The following is a 19,417-nucleotide window of genomic DNA, read 5'->3' as shown; positions in this document are numbered from 1 at the left end:
TTTCCTTTCTATCTATCTATCTTTCTTTCTATCTATCTATCTATTATATAGTGCCTTTCATTTCTATCTATCTATCTGTTATATAGTGCCTTTCATTTCTATTTGTCTGTCAGTCATATAGTGCATTTCAAATCTACTGCATCTGTCTGTTTTTATTCATCTTTCTATCTCAGCATATTTTAGATGGACATCCCCTCTCATCAGGTAGAGGTTTCAGCCCCGAAGGTCTCATCAGTAAGGTTTTACATTGTAAAGACTAAATAAAGTTGTATGTGAAGGGTTAACATCCCAAGCAAAAGCCCCATAAACCGTCAGTGTTTGAGGGGCCTCGTTCCGACCAGCCGTCCCTGTAGGCCCCTACTCTTTTCTTGTGGCCGGCCTCCTGTATTTTGTCAGCTTCCCCAGCCCCTAATTCCCACCACCCACAAGTCTATTAATTTTTTTCCCCTCTTAAAACTTGTGAGTGCGGCGGCAGGCACAGTGCGTTGTAAACCTGACAGTCAAAGGAAGGCGAGGGACACAAAGGGCCAAGCTCAGAGACGGTCATTTTAGGCCACAAAACACACTCAGTTGCATGCAGAGACTTTAAACTGACGCTTCCTGTTCTCTCGTGCCAGAAATTCTTTGTTGACGGTTGCCGTTTCTGCCAGTGATTGAGAAGATACGGCTGCATGGCCTACAGCTGAGCAAGCAGTGGGGTAGCGAGGGCTGCATCTGCTTCAGTACGGTGGGACTCCTCAGTGACGCAGGCTATGACCTGCTTTTTTTTTCCTTCCATGTGGGTTTAACATTTAAAGTTTAGTAGTGGTGTGTGTGTGTGTGTGTGGGCGCTCATTTACTTTGGAAGTTAGAGTTGTGGGAGGACTTTAAATAGGAATAGCGTAAGTAGGAGAAAGAGCTAATGCTATTTTTAACAAACGTTTCCTTTCTGCATCAGGATGTGTTTGTTTGTGGGCTGCCGTGTTTTACTATTTGGGGTTTATATGGGTTGCCAAAACTTTCAGCTCTGAGTCACTAACTTCATGTTTGAAGGAACTGGAGAAGTTTGGACGCTAGGTGTCTGCCACACGTGTCTTGTGGACTGCTATGGGTGGCTTCTGCTTTTTGATTTTGTTGTCTTTTCTCTTCTCCCCAACCAAGATATTATGTTTAAAATTCCATCCATCCATCCATTTTCTAACCCGCTGAATCCGAATACAGGGTCACAGGGGTCTGCTGGAGCCAATCCCAGCCAACACAGGGCACAAGGCAGGAACCAATCCTGGGCAGGGTGCCAACCCACCGCAGGACACACACAAACACACCCACACACCAAGCACACACTAGGGCCAATTTAGAATCGCCAATCCACCTAACCTGCATGTCTTTGGATTGTGGGAGGAAACGGGCGCCGGAGGAAACCCACGCAGACACAGGGAGAACATGCAAACTCCACGCAGGGAGGACCCGGGAAGCGAACCCGGTCTCCTAACTGCGAGGCAGCAGCGCTACCACTGCGCCACCGTGCCGCCCTGTTTAAATTCATGTCTGTTAAATAGTGCTTTATAGTAAATGTTAATTACAATCAATTCTTGTTATGTTCCTGATAAACCACATGGATTCAAAAACCACAGATACTGAAGAATTGAACCCATAAAAAATTGAGGCTGTGGGGGGAGATGGGGTCGGGCACATGTGCCAGTTGTCCACTCTCGTCCCTCAAGACTCACTTATGATCCTTCCACTGGTTTTCCTATCATAACCTTGTGACAACTTTTAGTTCCTCTATAATCAAGTCCGATTGTCTTCTAGGCGCTTCGCCAGAGACCTCGAGTGACTGCTGCCGTAGACCCCACTAAACCATCCAGTCACTAGTGGCGACGGGTGATGTGTACAAAGGACAAGGGCTTAATCAGTGCAAGCTTATGACCCACACTTACCGGGAATTCCATGTTTGTGGATTGTACGCCTCGATCCCACTTCAACAGGTTACCCACACCAGTCAAGATCTGTCAGGGTAGAAACCCATCGATCCGTTCCAAGAAGTGTGTGTGTGCAGCCACCGGCATCAAAGACAGGGTTCAGCCCCAGTTGGGGTTGTAAAAGAAGCCCGGCTACAGACAGACACCAAGGACAACAATGTTCAAATCCATCCATCCATTATCCAACCCGCTATATCCTAACTACAGGGTCATGGGGGTCTGCTGGATCCAATCCCAGCCAGCACAGGACGCAAGGCAGGAAACAAGACCCGGGCAGGCACCAGCCCACCACAGGGCACGCACACCAAGCACACACTAGGGACAATTTAGGATCGCCAATGCACCTAACCTGCATGTCTTTGGACTGTGGGAGGAAACCCACGCAGACACGGGGAGAACATGCAAACTCCATGCAGGGAGGTGAACCCAGGTCTCCTTACTGCAAGGCAGCAGTGCTGCCCACTGCACCACCGTGCCGCCAACAATGTTCAAATGCACACTCTATTTATTATTTTTCTTCTGCACAGTACACAGTGCACAAATTACCCACAAAGCTCAGTCCTTTTTCTATCACTTCTTTTGTCTTCTCCCAAGTTGTCTCCACTCTTCCACCCGACTCCCCTAACAGAGTGAGGTGGCCCCTTTTATAATGCACCCCGATGTGCTCCCTAATGACCTTCCTACAGCACTTCTGCTACACCAGGAAGTGCTGCAGGAAGTTCATTAGGGAGCACCAGGAGCACATCCTGGTCCATGGCTGTGGAACCATCAAGGCCGCCCCCTGGCAGTGTCCACAGGTCCCCACAGGGTTCCCATGTAATCCCCGATGGCTGCCATCTTGCGTCCCAAGGTAGGAATTGCCACTCTCCCGGTCCCCTGCTTCTCCACGTCTCCCGGTGTGGCATGGTCCCCGGCCGTCTATCACAGGTTTCAAATTTCTCATTCATGTCAGTTTTGTTCATTTTTTATATTAACATTGTTGATCATTTTATTTTATTTTTTTATTATTAATCCTCTTTGTGCCAAAAGGCATGTATATAAGGCGTTGCCTCCATCTGCTCCTGTCTTCTGCTTCACTCCATGTTAGGTCCATCTTCTTCAGCTCGCTTATCACAGTTCACCACCAGGTTGTTTTAGGTCGGCCTTGTTTGCGCTTCCCAGGTGGGGTCCATCTCAGAACAATCCTTAGGTATACGGTTCTGGTCCACTCTGAGGACATGGCCAAGCCACCTTAAGCATCGGCTCTTCATCTCCAGCACCACACTTTGGCTCTTGGTTTTCTTGTAAAGGTCTTTATTTGAGATCTTCTCGGGCCAGAAGATGGCCAGCATTCAGAGCCATAGAATAGAACAGGTTTGTCATTGCTGTTACAGAGTCTGACCTTTGTTCTCAGGCTGAAGCCTTACAAAAGCACTGGATGGTTTCCCAAGTCTTGTCTCTGATGTCTTTTCTTGCGGCACCATCCTTACTAGCAAGACTGCCAAGATATACAAACTCACCAACGTCTTCGAGTAGATCATCATTTACTGTGACAGGTGCACAAGGACTGGCATTTATGCACATCAGTTGTGTTTTACAAGCACTAATGTTGAGGCCTGTTTGCTTGACAATGGTGTTCAGTCTGTCAGGCATCTCATGCAAAGGGTGCAATTTTGAGGAAAGGGCAACAAGGCCTTTGGCAAAGTGAAGATCTTCAAGCTGGGATAATGGGGTCCACTGGATGCCTCTTGATTTCCAGTCAATGGCAAGCAGAAAGAGGAAGAGAGGGATGATACCGACACACTGGACTCTATCAACTATGACGCCTCATTGAAACTGACGGTAGAACGTAAGTGTGACCATCTTTGGAGGAACTCCACATGACCGTCAGATCTTCCATAGGGTGTCATGGTGCGGGCAGTTGAAGCCTTTCCAGAAGTCAATGAAGTTCATGCATAAGGGGGTGTATAAGGGAGTGTTCCACTCTATGCACTGCTCAATGATGTCCCTCGGAGGAAAGATCTGATCGATGTATTCCCCTTCCTCTTCGATCATTTAGTTGCTGTGTATTTCTGTATCTTTTTCTGTTTGCCATGTGTTTTGTGGGTGGTCTACGTCATCCCATAACTGCGGCCCACAGCCTCATAAAGACTGAAGAAAGCCCACAGTCCCTTGTGGTTCATTGAATGTGCTCGTGGAGTTGGTGAGTTTACATTGTGATTTTTTTTTTTGTTTTTGTGAATTTCTGGAATCTTGACTTCTGTTGTCTTTTTTTTTTTTCAACTGTTCTTTCGGTTTGTATTTTGGGATATTGTTTGCCTTGGATTACTTAAATGTCCCGATTTGCCTGTGCTCACCATTTAATGGACTGGTGCCCTGTCCAGGCGAAATGTTCCTGCCTTATGGCGTTTTCTGCAGCTCTGCTCAAGATTAAGTGGGCTTAGTAAGTGGAATTGGGCTAGTGAAGATGTTTTGTTTTTCATCTTTTTTTTTTTTGGGTGGGTAGAAAATTGTTTCCTCAAAAAGCAAAACTGTGCAGTCCTACTAGTTTTGGACACTTCAGACGTGTGTCCCCGCTGAAAATAAAGCTAAACTAAGTTCAAAATCCAAAAAAGTACAAAAGAAAAGTACGAAAGTTCAAATGATCAAGAATTTATCAGATCAAAATGGAAATCTAAACACACGACAAAAAGGGACTGAAAAAAAAAAAAAGATTGGCGAACAACAAAGTCAAAGAAGTCCATGTTCCTAAATACAGATTCAGAAATTGAAACCTTAAAAGATTGGAAATGAGTAAACTTTAAATTTCAAAGTTGTCCTCTGAAGAAACCTAATGTAATGGGAGGAAGCACCAGCCAGTACCGTTTGATAGCAGCCATGCAGTGCGAGTGGGCATCACCTCCTCATGTACCACAAGACCCTGTCATTTATGAGCGCGAGGTTTGGCTTCCTGGGCTCGTCAGACATAAGCACTACCACTCCGAGACACGAGGGGGCACTGTTGCTGACTGTGTCATCCATTTTTTTCCTCCCACAGCATTGAGAAACCGCCCACTGAGTTCCTCTGACTCCACCCCTTCTGGTCCCTCCACTATAAAGCCAAGGGTCGTCTCATTCTGGAGAGAGCAGAGCAGATAACTGGCCACTCTAGGAAGCTGTCAATCTGTTTTTGCACTGCTTTACGTTTTGCCATCATATGACGTGCCGTCAAGCACTTCTTTATTTTTGGACACTGTAAATCTTAGAAGGGGTGACCAGGTTGGTGCCCCAACATTTCTCTTGTGACCAATGTGCTACCTCGGTCGCCTAAAACCCCAAGTTCAGACCATCGTCAAAGCCTCTTTAGTTATTACATGAACTTTGCGTCTTCCAGATGATCGTTTTCCAAATTAATGTACAGACAGCTCCTAAGCCCCCCAAGTGAAAGAATGAGCCCAGCGTGCGTGCTAAGAAGTGCAGATGCAAGTCCAGTAAAAACCGCAGAAGGAAAAGGCCGGCAGGGTGAAACTCCTTCTCGGCTCAGCTGGCTCAGCCTTTCCCAAGGTTGTTCGTTTTTGACGGAGTTGCACGTTTTTACTCGTCATGGTATTTGCAGCTTCATCACAGTGATTGGCATATTATTGTCCAGAAGCAGTACAGATTCCTGTAAAAACCTGCAGAATTTACGTTTTGAGATGCTAACATGGTCCACGTGTGTGTGTGTGTGTGTGACTGTGTTTGTGTGTGCGAGTGTATTCACCCTTGTGATGGACGGGCGTCCTGGCCGGCCGGTGGGCAGCTGTTCCTGCTTTGTGAACAAACCTGTGCCTTGCTGTGATGGGCTCCAGCTTCCCAGTAAACCCTGGCTTTGAAAAATGGATGTAATTATAGATTTGATACAGCATAAGACTGGAGGAAGGAAGGGAACAACTTTTTCAAATTGCGTAAATATTAGTGTTCTAGAAACTTCTAAAATGTTGCTGTTGACATCATCCTAGTTTCTTAGACTTTCACATTCTTAGGAGAAGCTTTAAGCAGCATCCAATAATGGTGGAAATACTTTTTGCATGATGGTAACAACATAGGTCACAAGTCATATCACTACTACACTGCCCTCCATAATGTCTCGGACAAAGACACATTTGTTCTTGATTTGCCAACTCTGCTGAACAATTAAAAATTACAAATCACTCAATTCAAATGTCATAATTAAATTGGACCTTACAGCCATTTTGGTTACGTAACACTTTTCATGCACGGGCCACCATTTCAGGGAACCATAATGTTTGGGACAATTGGCGTCCCAGGTGTTTATGATTCCTCAGGTGGGTTTCATGGCTTCATCAGATTCCTCGGCTTACTGCTAGCCTCTGGAGTCTGTACAATACAATACATTACAATTTATTTTTGTATAGCCCAAAATCACACAAGACGTGCCGCAATGGGCTTTAACAGGCCCTGCCTTTTGAAAGCCCCCCAGTCTTGACTTTCTAAGAAGACAAGAAAAAACTCCCAAAGAAAGAAAAATGTAGAGAAAAAATGGAAGAAACCTTGGGAAAGGCAGTTCAAAGAGAGACCCCTTTCCAGGTAGGCTGGGCGTGCAGTGGGTGTCAAAAAGACAATACAATACACAGAACAGAACAAATCCTCAATACAGTATAAAAATAAAAAATGTAGCAGTACGGAGTAGAATTTAACAGTAGATGATATGACATCTGCGGTGGGCTGGCGCCCTGCACGGGGTTTGTTTCCTGCCTTGCGCCCTGTGTTGGCTGGGATTGGCTCCAGCAGACCCTCCGTGACCCTGTAGTGAGGTTAGATAATGGATGGATGGATGGATGATATGACATAATATGATTTGGATTTGTTTAGAGTCCTGGAGACCTCATCCATCAAGCTGCCTCCCCCATTTGGCCATTCCACAGCTGAAACAGTGCTGGGCCAGCCAATCCGATGAAAGGACCCCTCTTTACCACGATTCCTGTGATCCCCCATCAGGGATGACTTTACCTTAGGCAGGCACAACAACTTGGCAGGTGGGCCGTGGCACCAAGTGCCACATTTGAGTACCGAGAAGAGAAACAGAATAGGTGAGGGTTAGTAACAAATTCTAACTATCGGGTTACTTCTGTTTTAATGCTAATGACTAACACCAGAGATGCAGTCTGCACAGTTAATCGGCAGCTCTAGTCAGGGTGTGCTAAACTGAAGTTGTGAGTCTTCAGCCAGGATTTGAAAGCTGAGACCGAAGGGGCATCTCTAGTACCGAGAAGAGAAACAGAATAGGTGAGGGTTAGTAACAAATTCTAACTATCATATTACTTATGTTTTAGTGATGACTAAGCACTAACAACAGACATGCCGTCTGCACAGTTAATCGGCAGCTCTAGTCAGGGTGAGCTAAACTGAAGTAGTGAGTCTTCAGCCAGGATTTGAAAGCTGAGACCGAAGGGGCATCTCTAGTACTGAGAAGAGAAACAGAAGAGGTGAGGGTTAGTAACAAATTCTAACTATCATGTTACTTATGTTTTAGTGCTAATGATTAACAACAGAGATGCAGTCTGCACAGTTAATCAGCAGCTCTAGTCAGGGTGTGCTAAACTGAAGTAGTGAGTCTTCAGCCTGAGACCGAAGGGGCATCTCTTATAGTAGCAGGCAGACCAGTCCATAGTTTAGCGGCCCTGGAACTAAAAGCTCGACCTCCCACTGTTATTTTATTAATCCTTGGAATCATAAGAGACTGACGTCTTAAGATCTTAATGTGCGCTCTGGTTTGTAAGACATGATAAGTTCTGACAAGTAAGGCGGACCTTGGCCATTTAATGCTTTATATGTTAAAAGGTGGATTTTGAAATCTGCCCTAAACTTAACCGGGAGCCAGTGTATGGATTTAAGAACTGGAGTTATGCGTTTGTATTTTCTTGTTCTTGTAATAATTCTTGCAGCAGCATTTTGGATTAACTGGAAGCTGTATAAAGAACAGTTTGAACATCCAGTGAACACCGCATTGCAGTAGTCAATTCTACTAGAAATAAATGCATGAATTAATTTTCTCACAATCCTGTTTATTTAGAAAGTACCTTAATTTCCCAACATTTTTAAGATGGACAACTTTGTAATATGTGCTTTAAATGACATGCTAGAGTCAAAGATAACTCCTAGATTGCGGGCTGATTCAGTAACATTAAATGGGATTCCAACTGATGTTCCAGCTGTAGTTGCCGTTGTTCAACATGAAGACAAGAGCTGTGCCAATGAAAGTCAAAGAAGCCATCATCAGGCTGAAAAGTGAGAATCAAAGCATTGGAGACCTTGGTAGGATCACCAAAATCAACTGTCTGGAATATCATGAAGAAGGAAGAACACACTGGTGGGCTCAGTAATCACAAAGGGACTGGTAGGCCAAGGATTACCTCCTCTGCTGATGACAGAAGAATCCTCTGTCAGGGATGCCAGGGGCCATGACCCGGCCGGGACGCCAGGAGGGACCGGAAGAGGGTCAGAGCCCTGCCTGGATCACGTGGGGTTTGCCTTCCGGGTAGCTTTGGGGGCCAGGGGTCAAGGGCATGGAAGCCTTTCCCTGTAGGGGCCCGTGGTCACCGCCAGGAGGCGCCCCGATGTCTTGGAGACATCCTGGTGTGGCGGAAGTGCTGGGGGGAAGATTTATGACGGCGCCCGGAGAGCAGCCGGGAGGACAGCCGGCACGTCCACCACGCTGGGGCGTGGCTAGAGGAGGAATGCCGGGAAAACCTGGGGCTCATCCGGGTCCTCTATAAAAGGGGCCGTCTCCATTCATTCGAGGCTAGAGTCGGGTGGAAGAAGGACGAGGCAGAAGAGAGTGGAGGCGGCCCGAAGGAAGGCATTGTGGCCAGGATTGTGACTGTTTGGGGTTTGTGCACGTGATTAAGGTCTGTGTGACCAATGGACTGGGGTCTTTGTGACCATTATTATTATTGTAAATACTGTAAATAAACGTGTGGTGGTTTGACAACAACATGTCCGCCTGTCTGTGTCCGGGCTTAGTTCACACCTCACTATGGTCAAGAAAAAGCCCCCAACACCTGTTCGACAGATCAGAAACAGTCTTCATATGCCACATGTGTATATAAATAGCTGTCCACTGATGGACTCCATCCAACCTGACACAAATTTAGGAGGATCTACAGAGAAGAATGACAAAAAAATCTCCAAATCTGGGTATATGAGCCATGTTACATTAGACCCCAGGCTGCAATAACTGCAATACGTGGTTCAATAAAGTAATAGTAATAATTCTTTGCATTTATATAGTGCTTCTTTCCCTGCTCAAAGTGCTTTAGTGAGTGGGGAGCCACTTCAACTACCACTATTGTGTACCACCCACCGGGATGATGCAACAGCAGCCATTTTTGCACCAGTCTGCTCACCATACATGAGCTGTTAGGTGGTGAAGAGTTACAGTTAGACGGGGGATGATTAGGGGGCCAGAATGACTAGGCCATGGAGGGCAATTCAGCCAGGACATCGGGATACCCCCTGCTCTTTTCAAAGTTATGCCCAGGGATCTTTTATGACCACGGACAGTCAGGACCTCGGTTTTACATTTCATCCGAAGGACAATGCCATTTTTACAGCCTTGTGTCCCCATCACTACACTGGGGCATTGGGATCCACATTCGGACCACAGGGTAGGTTGCCCCCCTGCTGGCCTGGCTAACACGTCTTCCAGCAACAAGTCTCCCATCCAAGTCCTGGCTGGTCCCAAACATGCTGAGCTTCAGGTGAATGAGCTTTTCTGAAGTGCATGTGGTTTGGCTGCTAGCTGAGGGCTGACCCGAGGGTCTCGACACTTGTGTGGATGTGAAATTTCAGGTTTTTATTTTTAATAAATATACAGAAATGTCTTAAATCCTGTGTTCGGTTTGTCTTTTGGGTGTATTGCTTGATGAGGGGAAACAAGGAATTTAAAATGATTTTAGCACAAGGATGCAACACAAAAAAATGTCAAAAAAAAGTCTGAAAGACTTTCTAAAGGCACCGTAAATAAGACCCTTGGGATATAATTGACATATGCACTATATATGTGCGTTGTGGTTAGTTTATTGTAAGCGTATCTAATAGATTGACTAACAATCCGCATCTGGTTTTTTACCAGGCCATGGAGAGTGCCACTGTGGAGAGTGCAAGTGCCACGCTGGCTTCATCGGGGACAACTGCAAGTGTTCTACAGAAACAGATACTTGTCTTTCAAATGATGGCCAGATGTGCAGCGGCCGTGGGACCTGTGTTTGTGGCAAATGCCAGTGTAGTGAACCAGGAGCCTTTGGTGACACTTGTGAGAAATGTCCCACCTGCCCCGATGCATGTGGTACTAAGAGGTAAGTGCCAGCTTTGCCTTTTATTCTTTTTTTTTTATTGGAAGAGTCTAGGCTTTCAGTTTTATTCCCATACTGCTGCATAGCATCTTATCTTTTGGACCTGCGTAATACAGTTTGATTACCGGTTGATTCAGTTTTATAATTTCATTCCCAAACCCACTTAACCCATTTCAGGGTCACAGAGCCCCTGATGCTGCTGCCCTGAATGAGGAACAATCCAGAAACCTTCTCCCAAGCAGTCACCATTCTCTATTAGGAATTCCATACTCACATTTAGTCTCACCGAGGGAAAATATTGATTCAGAAATTAATCTATTATTCACGTTTGGGGATTGGGGTTAAAAATCAAGAGACACTCATTGTTTGAAACAAGCCAAAGTGAAAGGTCAGGAATACTAAAATACCAAAATCCCAAATGTGCTGCTAAGATGGGGAAAATATAGCAGTGAGCAAGAGGCAAGAATCAGGAGAGGAGATGTGGACAAAGGTCAAGGCAACGATCAGAACTGGAAGTCTGTCGTCAAACTATAAACATGAAGCAAAAATCAAAGTTGAAGAAACATATCTCTCTATTATAAAAAAAAAAATCCTGGGAGGGAAACTAGGGAGACGAGACGTGATCTTCTCGGAAGACAATTTGATGTTCCGCGAGAGACACTTTAACGTCATGCGAGACAAGGCAGTGAGACAACATTTAAAATAAGTTAATGGACATCTAACCTAGCAGTTGTTGGAATGCTTTTGGCAGACAGACATCATGTGCTCCCAGCTCTTAAAACAACGACAAGCGACAAGCAGAACATGCAGCTCGCTAGCCACAGGAAACCAGCAGATGATCTGACCGCTTCTCCGTAGCATGCGTTTAGCCCCTCCAATCCCCCCCAAAACCCCCGAACCTATCCACCCCCTTTTACAAAGCGAACGTCAGAAATGCAAAGTGGCAAAAGGACAGCTGCTGTACAGGCTTTGAAATGATCGACTCAAAGCACGACAAGCAGAAAACACAGCTCGCCAGCAGCAACAGCAGAAAGACAGCAGATGATCTGACCACTTCTCCATAGCATGCGTTTAGCCCCTCCAATCCCCCCCAAAACCCCCCAAACCTAATCCCCGCCTTTTACAATGCGAACGTCAGAAATGCAAAGTGGCAAAAGGACAGCTGCTGTACAGGCTTTGATGATCGACTCAAAGCACGACAAGCAGAACATGCAGCTCGGCAGCAGCAGGAAACCAGCAGATGATCTGACCGCTTCTCCATAGCATGCGTTTAGCCCCTCCAATCCCCAAAAACAAAAAAGCAGCAACAGCAAAAAGACAGCAGATGATCCGACGGCATCTCCTTAATGTGCATTGAGCCACCACACCCCCCACCCCTTCACAACGCGAGCAGCGTTATACGTCCTGCCAGAAAGAGGGGGCCGGAAATAAAGGACAAGTATTGTTTTTACAAGGAAAAGTGAAAATACTGCATACGTAACAAATCCCATGAAAATAACAGTCTCTCTAAATTGTATATCTGGTAAAACAAACCCAGGGGTGGACGAGCGAATCGAGCAGGGGCCGGAGCCCCCTAGTCTAATAAATTGAAAAGAAGAACTTGAATTATGCTAAAGATGCGGGGATTTAGCTCATGTAGACATGGGACATCAGTACTGACCTTACATCCCGTCGTGTCATTAACGTCACACGCGATAAACTCCCAGTTTGTTTCCTAGACGACATAGCAACAAATGGCTGCGCCCGTGACAAACAATGTAAAGTTATTTTACCAACATTCGAGACATTTCAAAGTGAGGAACTGCATTCAAATTTAACGGTAAGTCAGTAACTGTCTGCTATTTTGTGATAATTTTGTTTACGACTGGTTTTCCCGGTTTAAGAACGGACAAGAGACGGAGGATGAATCGCATAGTTGGAGGCCCTGAACATCCAGAAATGATTGAAAAAGTGTGACAACTGGCTGGAGCTGATGGAAAAATAATCATCGCGGAGTTGGAGCACAAAGTTGGTATCTCTCACAGATCAATTCAGGCGATTTTGACTGAAGATTTGAAAATGAGACGTGTCTACGTAAAGTTTGCTCCGAGGCTGCTGATCACGGATCTGATGGAATTTCACATCTTTGTCTCTGGAGATCTGTTTCTGAAAAGTTCTTAAACTGTGGTTTTCTTTAGTGCATCAGCACCATAAACTTGCTGCAGTGCCACTAGCATATCTGAAGCCGATTTCCCCAATTTGCACATCAACTTGATGTTAGCACGTTGACTATACACACGTCTAACTCAAACGGTAATTAAAACATGCCTAAACCAATCTAGACCTGCTGTAACTGGTCTATAGACGTGCAGCGCTCCACTCCACAACAATGTGTGCGGCTTCTGATCTCTCTCACTCTCCCGCTATATCACTTTTCCGGGAACTTTTTGACTGCCTTTTACTCAAGAGTGTCTTCCATCTAGCCAGTCTACCATAAACTAGTGAATGATGGCGGGTTGCTGCAACTATTGTTCTTTCGACAGGATTTACCAACACGGGGAAAAGACTTCTGACACTTTGTTAGAGTGACCACTGGGTTCATAATTACCTCCCTAAACCAAGACCCTTCTTTCCTGGGTTTCTCAGTTTGGCTGGATGACCAACTCTAGGAAGATTCTTGGTTGTTCCAAACTTCTTCCATCTCATAATTTTTGAGGACAGGGTGTTTCTGAGAACACTTTACAAATGATTTTAACCCCTTGTCCTGATCTTTGACTCACCACAGTTTTTTCATGGAGGTCTACCGAGAGTTCCCCAGACTTCATGACTTATTTTTTGTCCTGACATGCAGTGTGAATTGTGGGACCTCCTATACACAGGTCCATGTGGACCTTTCTAATCAATGTCCAATCAAACTATAGTCAAGGCACATCATCCAGATTTAAACCAAGTGGCACCTGAGCACAATTTGTAGTGCTGGAGCAGGGTCTGAACATTTAGATGAAATACAGCTGTGCTTGAAAGTTTGTGAACCCTTTAGAATTTTCTATATTTCTGCATAAATATGACCTAAAACATCATCAGATTTTCACTCAAGTCCTAAAAGTAGATCAAGAGAAACCAGTTAAACAAATGAGACAAAAATATTATACTTGGTCATTTATTTATTGAGAAAAATTATTGAATATTACATATTTGTGAGTAGCAAAGTATGTGAACCTTTGCTTTCAGTATCTGCTGTGACCCCCCAATAACTACAACTAAACGTTTCCAGTAACTTTTGCTCATTTCTGCACACCGGCTTGGAGGAATTTTCTCCCATTCCTCCGTACAGAACAGCTTCAACTCTGGGATGTTGGTGGGTTTCCTCACATGAACTGCTCACTTCACGTTCTTCCTTTCGACTGGATGAAGGTCAGGACTTTGACTTGGCCATTCCAGAACATTAACTTTATTCTTCTCTAACCATTCTTTGGTAGAACGACTTGTGTGCTTAGGGTCCTTGTCTTGATGCATGACCCACCTTCTCTTGAGATTCAGTTCATGGACAGATGTCCTGACATTTTCCTTTAGAATTCATTGTTCTATCAATGAAGGCAAGCCATCCTGGTCCAGATGCACCAAAACAGGCCAACACCATGATACTACCACCACCATGTTTCACAGATGGGATAAGGTTCTTATGCTGGAATGCAGTGTTTTCCTTTCTCTAAACACAACGCTTTTCATTTAAATCAAAAAGTTCTATTTTGGTCTCATCCATCCACAAAACATTCTTCCAATAGCCTTCTGGTTTGTCCCCATTATCTTCAGAAAACTGCAGACGAGCAGCAATGTTTTTTTTGGAGAGCAGTGGCTTTCTCCTTGCCATCCTGCCATGCACACCATTGTTGTTCAGTGTTCTCCTGATGGTGGACTCATAAACATGAACATTAGCCAATGTGAGAGAGGCCTTCAGTTGCTTAGAAGTTACCCTAGGGTCCTTTGTGACCTCGCCGACTATTACACGTGTGCCTTGCTCTTGGAGTGATCTTTGTTGGTCGACCACTCCTGGGGAGGGTAACAATGGTCTTGAATTTCCTCCATTTGTACACAATCTGTCTGACTGTGGATTGGTGGAGTCCAAACTCTTTACAGATGGTTTGGTAACCTTTTCCAGCCTGATGAGCATCAACAACTCTTTTTGTGAGGTCCTCAGAAATCTCCTTTGTTCGTGCCATGATACACTTCCACAAACATGTGTTGTGAAGAGCAGACTTTGATAGATCCTGTTCTTTAAATAACACAGGGTGCCCACTCACACCTGATTGGCATCCCATTGACTGAAAACACCTGACACCTCACCTTCAAACTAACTGATCATCTGTGAGGTTCACATACTTTTGCCACTCACAAATATGTAATATCGATCATTTTCCTCAATAAATAAACGACCAAGTATAATATTTTTGTCTCATTTGTTTAACTGGTTTCTCTTTGTCTACTTTTAGGACTTGAGTGAAAATCTGATGATGTTTTAGGTTTCTATATTTATGCAGAAATATAGAAAATTCTAGAGGGTTCACAAACTTTCGAGCACAACTGTAAAGTATTCCGTTTCTCATTTTTAATAAATATCCACTCTTTCTGAAGACATCTATTAATTGTGTCCTTATGAGGTATTGCGTGTAGATCAATGGAAAAAATGTCAAATTCATTCATTCAAAATTAAAACTGCGCAGAAAGTGTAGGGGTCTGAGTAATTTCTGAACCCACTGCATGTCCCAAAGCAAAGTTGTGGTCCCGAATGAGAAGATAAAATAAACAGACTGAAAGCACACCTGACCTGCATAAGATTTCATGACGGAGCCAAACAGAAAAGCCGCCATCCAAAATACAGCCTGACTGATTACACAGACGGGCAGGAGACTTTAGGATCATTTCATTGATTGATCCTCCCGTCCCATTTAAAGGACCTGATTTTTCATCACAGAGTCGTGACAAGGTAGGAGTCACCCTAGGAGGACTTGTTTAACTCCATACAGAGTACACTCACTGATCCATCCATCAGTTTTCTAATTCTCTGCCACAGGGTAGAAGGGCATTAGGTGACCAGTGTCATTGCCAAGATGATGTATTTTACTTTGAAGTCAATGTAAAATCCTTAAAGCTTGCATAGTCCCCACACGCCAGGCTGAATGGTCGAGTCTGTGTTGGCAGCATTTAGGCATAAGGTAGCAACCAGCCCAGGACTTGCTGCAGGGAACCCTCACCCACAGTGGGCCAATCTAGAATTGCCAGTTAATCTGACCCGTGTGCCTTGGAAGTTGTGGGATAAGAAAATGGAGTACCTAAAAGAAGAACAACACCCACACTGGCAAGCTGACAATGCAGACAATGAGCTGGCATGGGATTTCAAAAACCAGGAAGCTGGATCTGTGAGGTGCTGTGTTGCCCTTTTTGCCCATTTGAAAAACTCCTCTTCAAGGACCAGTCAGTAACTCAGCCTGCAGATGAGACAGTGGTCCCAAGGATCCAGGGCGTACACAGATTTCTATCTTAACTGGGCAAGAAGGGCAGCTAAAAACATGGGAGGGGTGCATCCTGGCACTACAGTAGACCGTCTGCCCATTGATCTTTGTTTATTGCCTGTGAGGGTAGTTGGCAGCAGGGCTTCAGTCTTTACCCGCTGCATGCTGCAGAAAACCAACTTAACTTAATCAATCAAGTATTTCAAATTCAGCATACATCTGCAAGAGAAGCCAAATGAAGTCACAAAGCCTTGTCAAGGAGTTACAGCCGGGCGGCCGTCTTGTAACTTGAAGACCTGCCAGCAGCAGACAGCCAGCACTGAACATTTTCCTCATGTGTTTTTAAGGGAGATGCAGCTGTTCTGGAAAGCTGAAGGTTCTGAAGGTTCATTCTCAGCACTCTGGGGACTTGGACACATTTTAATGGATCAGAGGCACAATTGAACGTTGAGTTGTTCCTCCAAAGGGACTTGCCAATCACTGTGGCTCACTGCTTTGTGTATGTCTGCAATGCATTGTGCCTATAATAAGTATTCACCCCTTTAGACGTTTTCAGTTTTTGTTGTTACGCAACTTTGAATCACATAGGATTTAATTTGGCTTTTTTGACGCTGATCAACAGAAGGAGAGCCCATCCATTGGCGACGGGTGATGTGTACAAAGGACAAGGGCTTAATGAGTGCAAGTTTATGACCCACACTTACCGGGAATTCCATGTTTGTGAAGAACGATTGTACGCCTCGGTCCCACTTCAACAGGTTACCCACGCCTGTCAAGATCTGTCAGGGTAGAAACCCATTGATCCGTTCAGAGAAGTGTGTGTGTGTGCAGCCACCGGCATCAAAGACAGGGTTCAGCCCCAGTTGGGGTTATAAAAGAAACCCGGCTACAGACAGACACCAAGGACACACGATGTTCAAATCCATCCATCCATTATCCAACCTGCTATATCCTAACTACAGGGTCACAGGGGTCTGCTGGAGCCAATCCCAGCCAACACAGGGTGCAAGGCAGGAAACAAACCCTGGGCAGGGCACATAAACACACACACCAAGCACACACTAGGGACAATTTAAAATCGCCAATGACCCTAACTTGCATGTCTTTGGACTGTGGGAGGAAAGCGGAGCACCCGGAGGAAACCCACGCAGACACGGGGAGAACACAGGAAACGAACCCGATTCTCCTAACTGCGAGGCAGCAGGGCTACCCACTGCGCCACCGTGCCGCCCCCAGAAGGAGAGCCTTTAAAGTCAATGTGAAAGTGGCCTACACTAATTATAGACTAGGGGGCTTTGCTCGCCAACCCTCGGGCGGGCGCTACGCACTAGTCACTTTGCAGTTCTGTGGCTCGCGTATGGGGATGTGGATGTACAATTTAAACAGATTGTGTTGACATATATTACGAAAAGCACCTACTGAGGTAGCCATGTCTGTCTGCTCCCAGTGAACCAATTTTGTTGAAACTGACCACATTTGTTCTTCAAGGAAGCTTGTAAGGACAGTTCAGTTTTCAGTTACAAGTCTCAACCACAGCGCACTGAACACTTTTTTTAAGTATGCATTGAAAAGCACTGGCTTACGAATTTGCCAATTCAAAACTGAGAAACATTCAACTTTATCCACAAACGAGTTTACTGTTTCAATTTTGCGCAAAGAGCGCTTCCTTCGACTTGTATGCTCTTTATATTTTTTTCATTTCGCTCATTTGATTGCCAATCCAGACAGCAAAGACAGATTGATGTTCTTTATTTGTTCTTGTCTCTTTCTCTAGAGAATGTATTGAGTGCCGGCTCTTTAATTCGGGAAGACTCGCGGATAACCAAACGTGCGAAAAACTTTGCAAAGATGAGATTGTCACAGTGGATAAACTCGGTAAGTGTGTTCTCTTTTTCAACAGGGTCCTCCTTTTTATTTATTTTTTACATTTTTGTTTTTTACAATGGGGCAAACATTCTCTTTGATTACAGTTGCTCTGTCTGATTTTAACTTCTGTATTTTACTTTTGTTTATAATCTGTGTTTTGTCTGTTGTTCCGTGTCCTTGAGTGTTTAGAAAGGCGCCTACAAATAAATAAAATGTATTATTATTATTATTATTTCTTTCTGTTTATTTTTTCCAAGATTGCTGCTCAGTGCAGTTTTTATCCTGCTCTCCTCAAGTATTAACTGGTTACATTTCAGTTATATGAGGAGGTACTCAAAAATTCCTGAAATTTTTAAACAAAAAGAAAAAAGTTATTAAACATCCATCCATTATCCAACCCGTTATATCCTAACTACAGGGTCACGGGGGTCTGCTGGAGCCAATCCCAGCCAACACAGGGCGCAAGGCAGGAAACAAACCCCGGGCAGGGCGCCAGCCCACTGAAGAGTTATTAAACAACTTATAGCAATTCCATTTTAATCAACGTCAAAATCTTCCACCTTGAGTTGGAAACACTTGTCTCAGTGCTCCTCCATTCCTGGAAACATTTCCTGGTTTACCCTGTCTAGAGCTTCCTACAGTTTTTCCCTGGATTTCTAATACAGTACCAAGTTGTCTCAATTTTTAATTTTGGGAACCAAACAAGGTCACTGAGAGCGAGAGCTGGTGAATACAGGTGGAGGTGGGTGAGGCATCAACCATATTGGTTTTTTGGTCAAAACCTCTTTGTCTGACATTGCAGTGTGACCAAGTGCGCTGTCATTGTACAAAGTGGCAGTTTGACATGCGCCACTACCCTGGACGCTTTGTTTTTCCTACAGTCACCCCAGCAGTTCAGTGTAATGTTTCTGATTAATATTCTGTACCCAGGGAAACACTTTATGTTAGCAGTGTCATAAAAAAAAAAAAACGGCATCAACGTTTTCTTAATGTTCGATATGACCTGACGTGTTTTATCCAGCTTGTAGAAAAAAAAATTGCAAATGTCATGTGCACGACGGTAGAATAAATGTCAGAAACACCCACCTTGATCAACTCAGAGCAACGCCATTTGGCAGATCAATCATTTAACTGACAGACTGAGGAGACCTCACACTATGTGACTTTTCAATTCCACCCGGGGGGGTAAATGTTAATATTTTCAGAGTTATTGTCTGTTATACCTGCATTTTTATTACTCTTTGATTTAATATTGTTTTTTGTATCAGTATACTGCTGCTGGATTATGTGAATTTCCTCTTGGGATTAATAAAGTATCTATCTATCTATCTATCTATCTATCTATCTATCTATCTATCTATCTATCTATCTATCTATCTATCTATCTATCTATCTATCTATCTATCTATCTATCTATATCATAGTGCCTTTCATGTCTATCTATCTATCTATCTATCTATCTATCTATCTATCTATCTATCTATTCTATCATATAGTGCCCTTCATGTCTATCTATCTATCTATCTATCTATCTATCTATCTATCTATCTATCTATCTATCATATAGTGCCTTTCATATCTATCTATCTATCTATCTATCATATAGTGCCTTTCACATCTATCTATCTATCATATAGTGCCTTTCATATCTATCTATCTATCTATCTATCATATAGTGTCTTTCATATCTATCTATCTATCTATCTATCATATATCTATCTATCTATCTATCTATCTATCTATCTATCTATCTATCTAGTGCCTTTATCTATCTATTATATATAGTGCC

At 44.1% G+C, this 19,417-nt stretch overlaps 1 protein-coding gene across 1 annotated transcript in view; it reads left to right on the top strand.

The window, feature by feature from the left end:
* itgb5 (integrin, beta 5) overlaps window positions 1-19,417 on the top strand; it is a 164,435-nt gene that overhangs the window by 132,240 nt on the left and 12,778 nt on the right. Inside the window, exons 11-12 of the mRNA XM_039755360.1 lie at window positions 10,054-10,276; window positions 17,537-17,637. Of these exons, the coding sequence (XP_039611294.1) occupies window positions 10,054-10,276; window positions 17,537-17,637 (324 nt within the window). The remainder of the gene's footprint in view (window positions 1-10,053; window positions 10,277-17,536; window positions 17,638-19,417) is intronic.

The sequence above is a fragment of the Polypterus senegalus genome, chromosome 6 (assembly GCF_016835505.1).
Source record: "Polypterus senegalus isolate Bchr_013 chromosome 6, ASM1683550v1, whole genome shotgun sequence".
Lineage (NCBI taxonomy): Eukaryota > Metazoa > Chordata > Cladistia > Polypteriformes > Polypteridae > Polypterus > Polypterus senegalus.
Note: the sequence above shows the minus strand (reverse complement) of the source record. Positions and strands in the feature narration are given on the sequence as shown.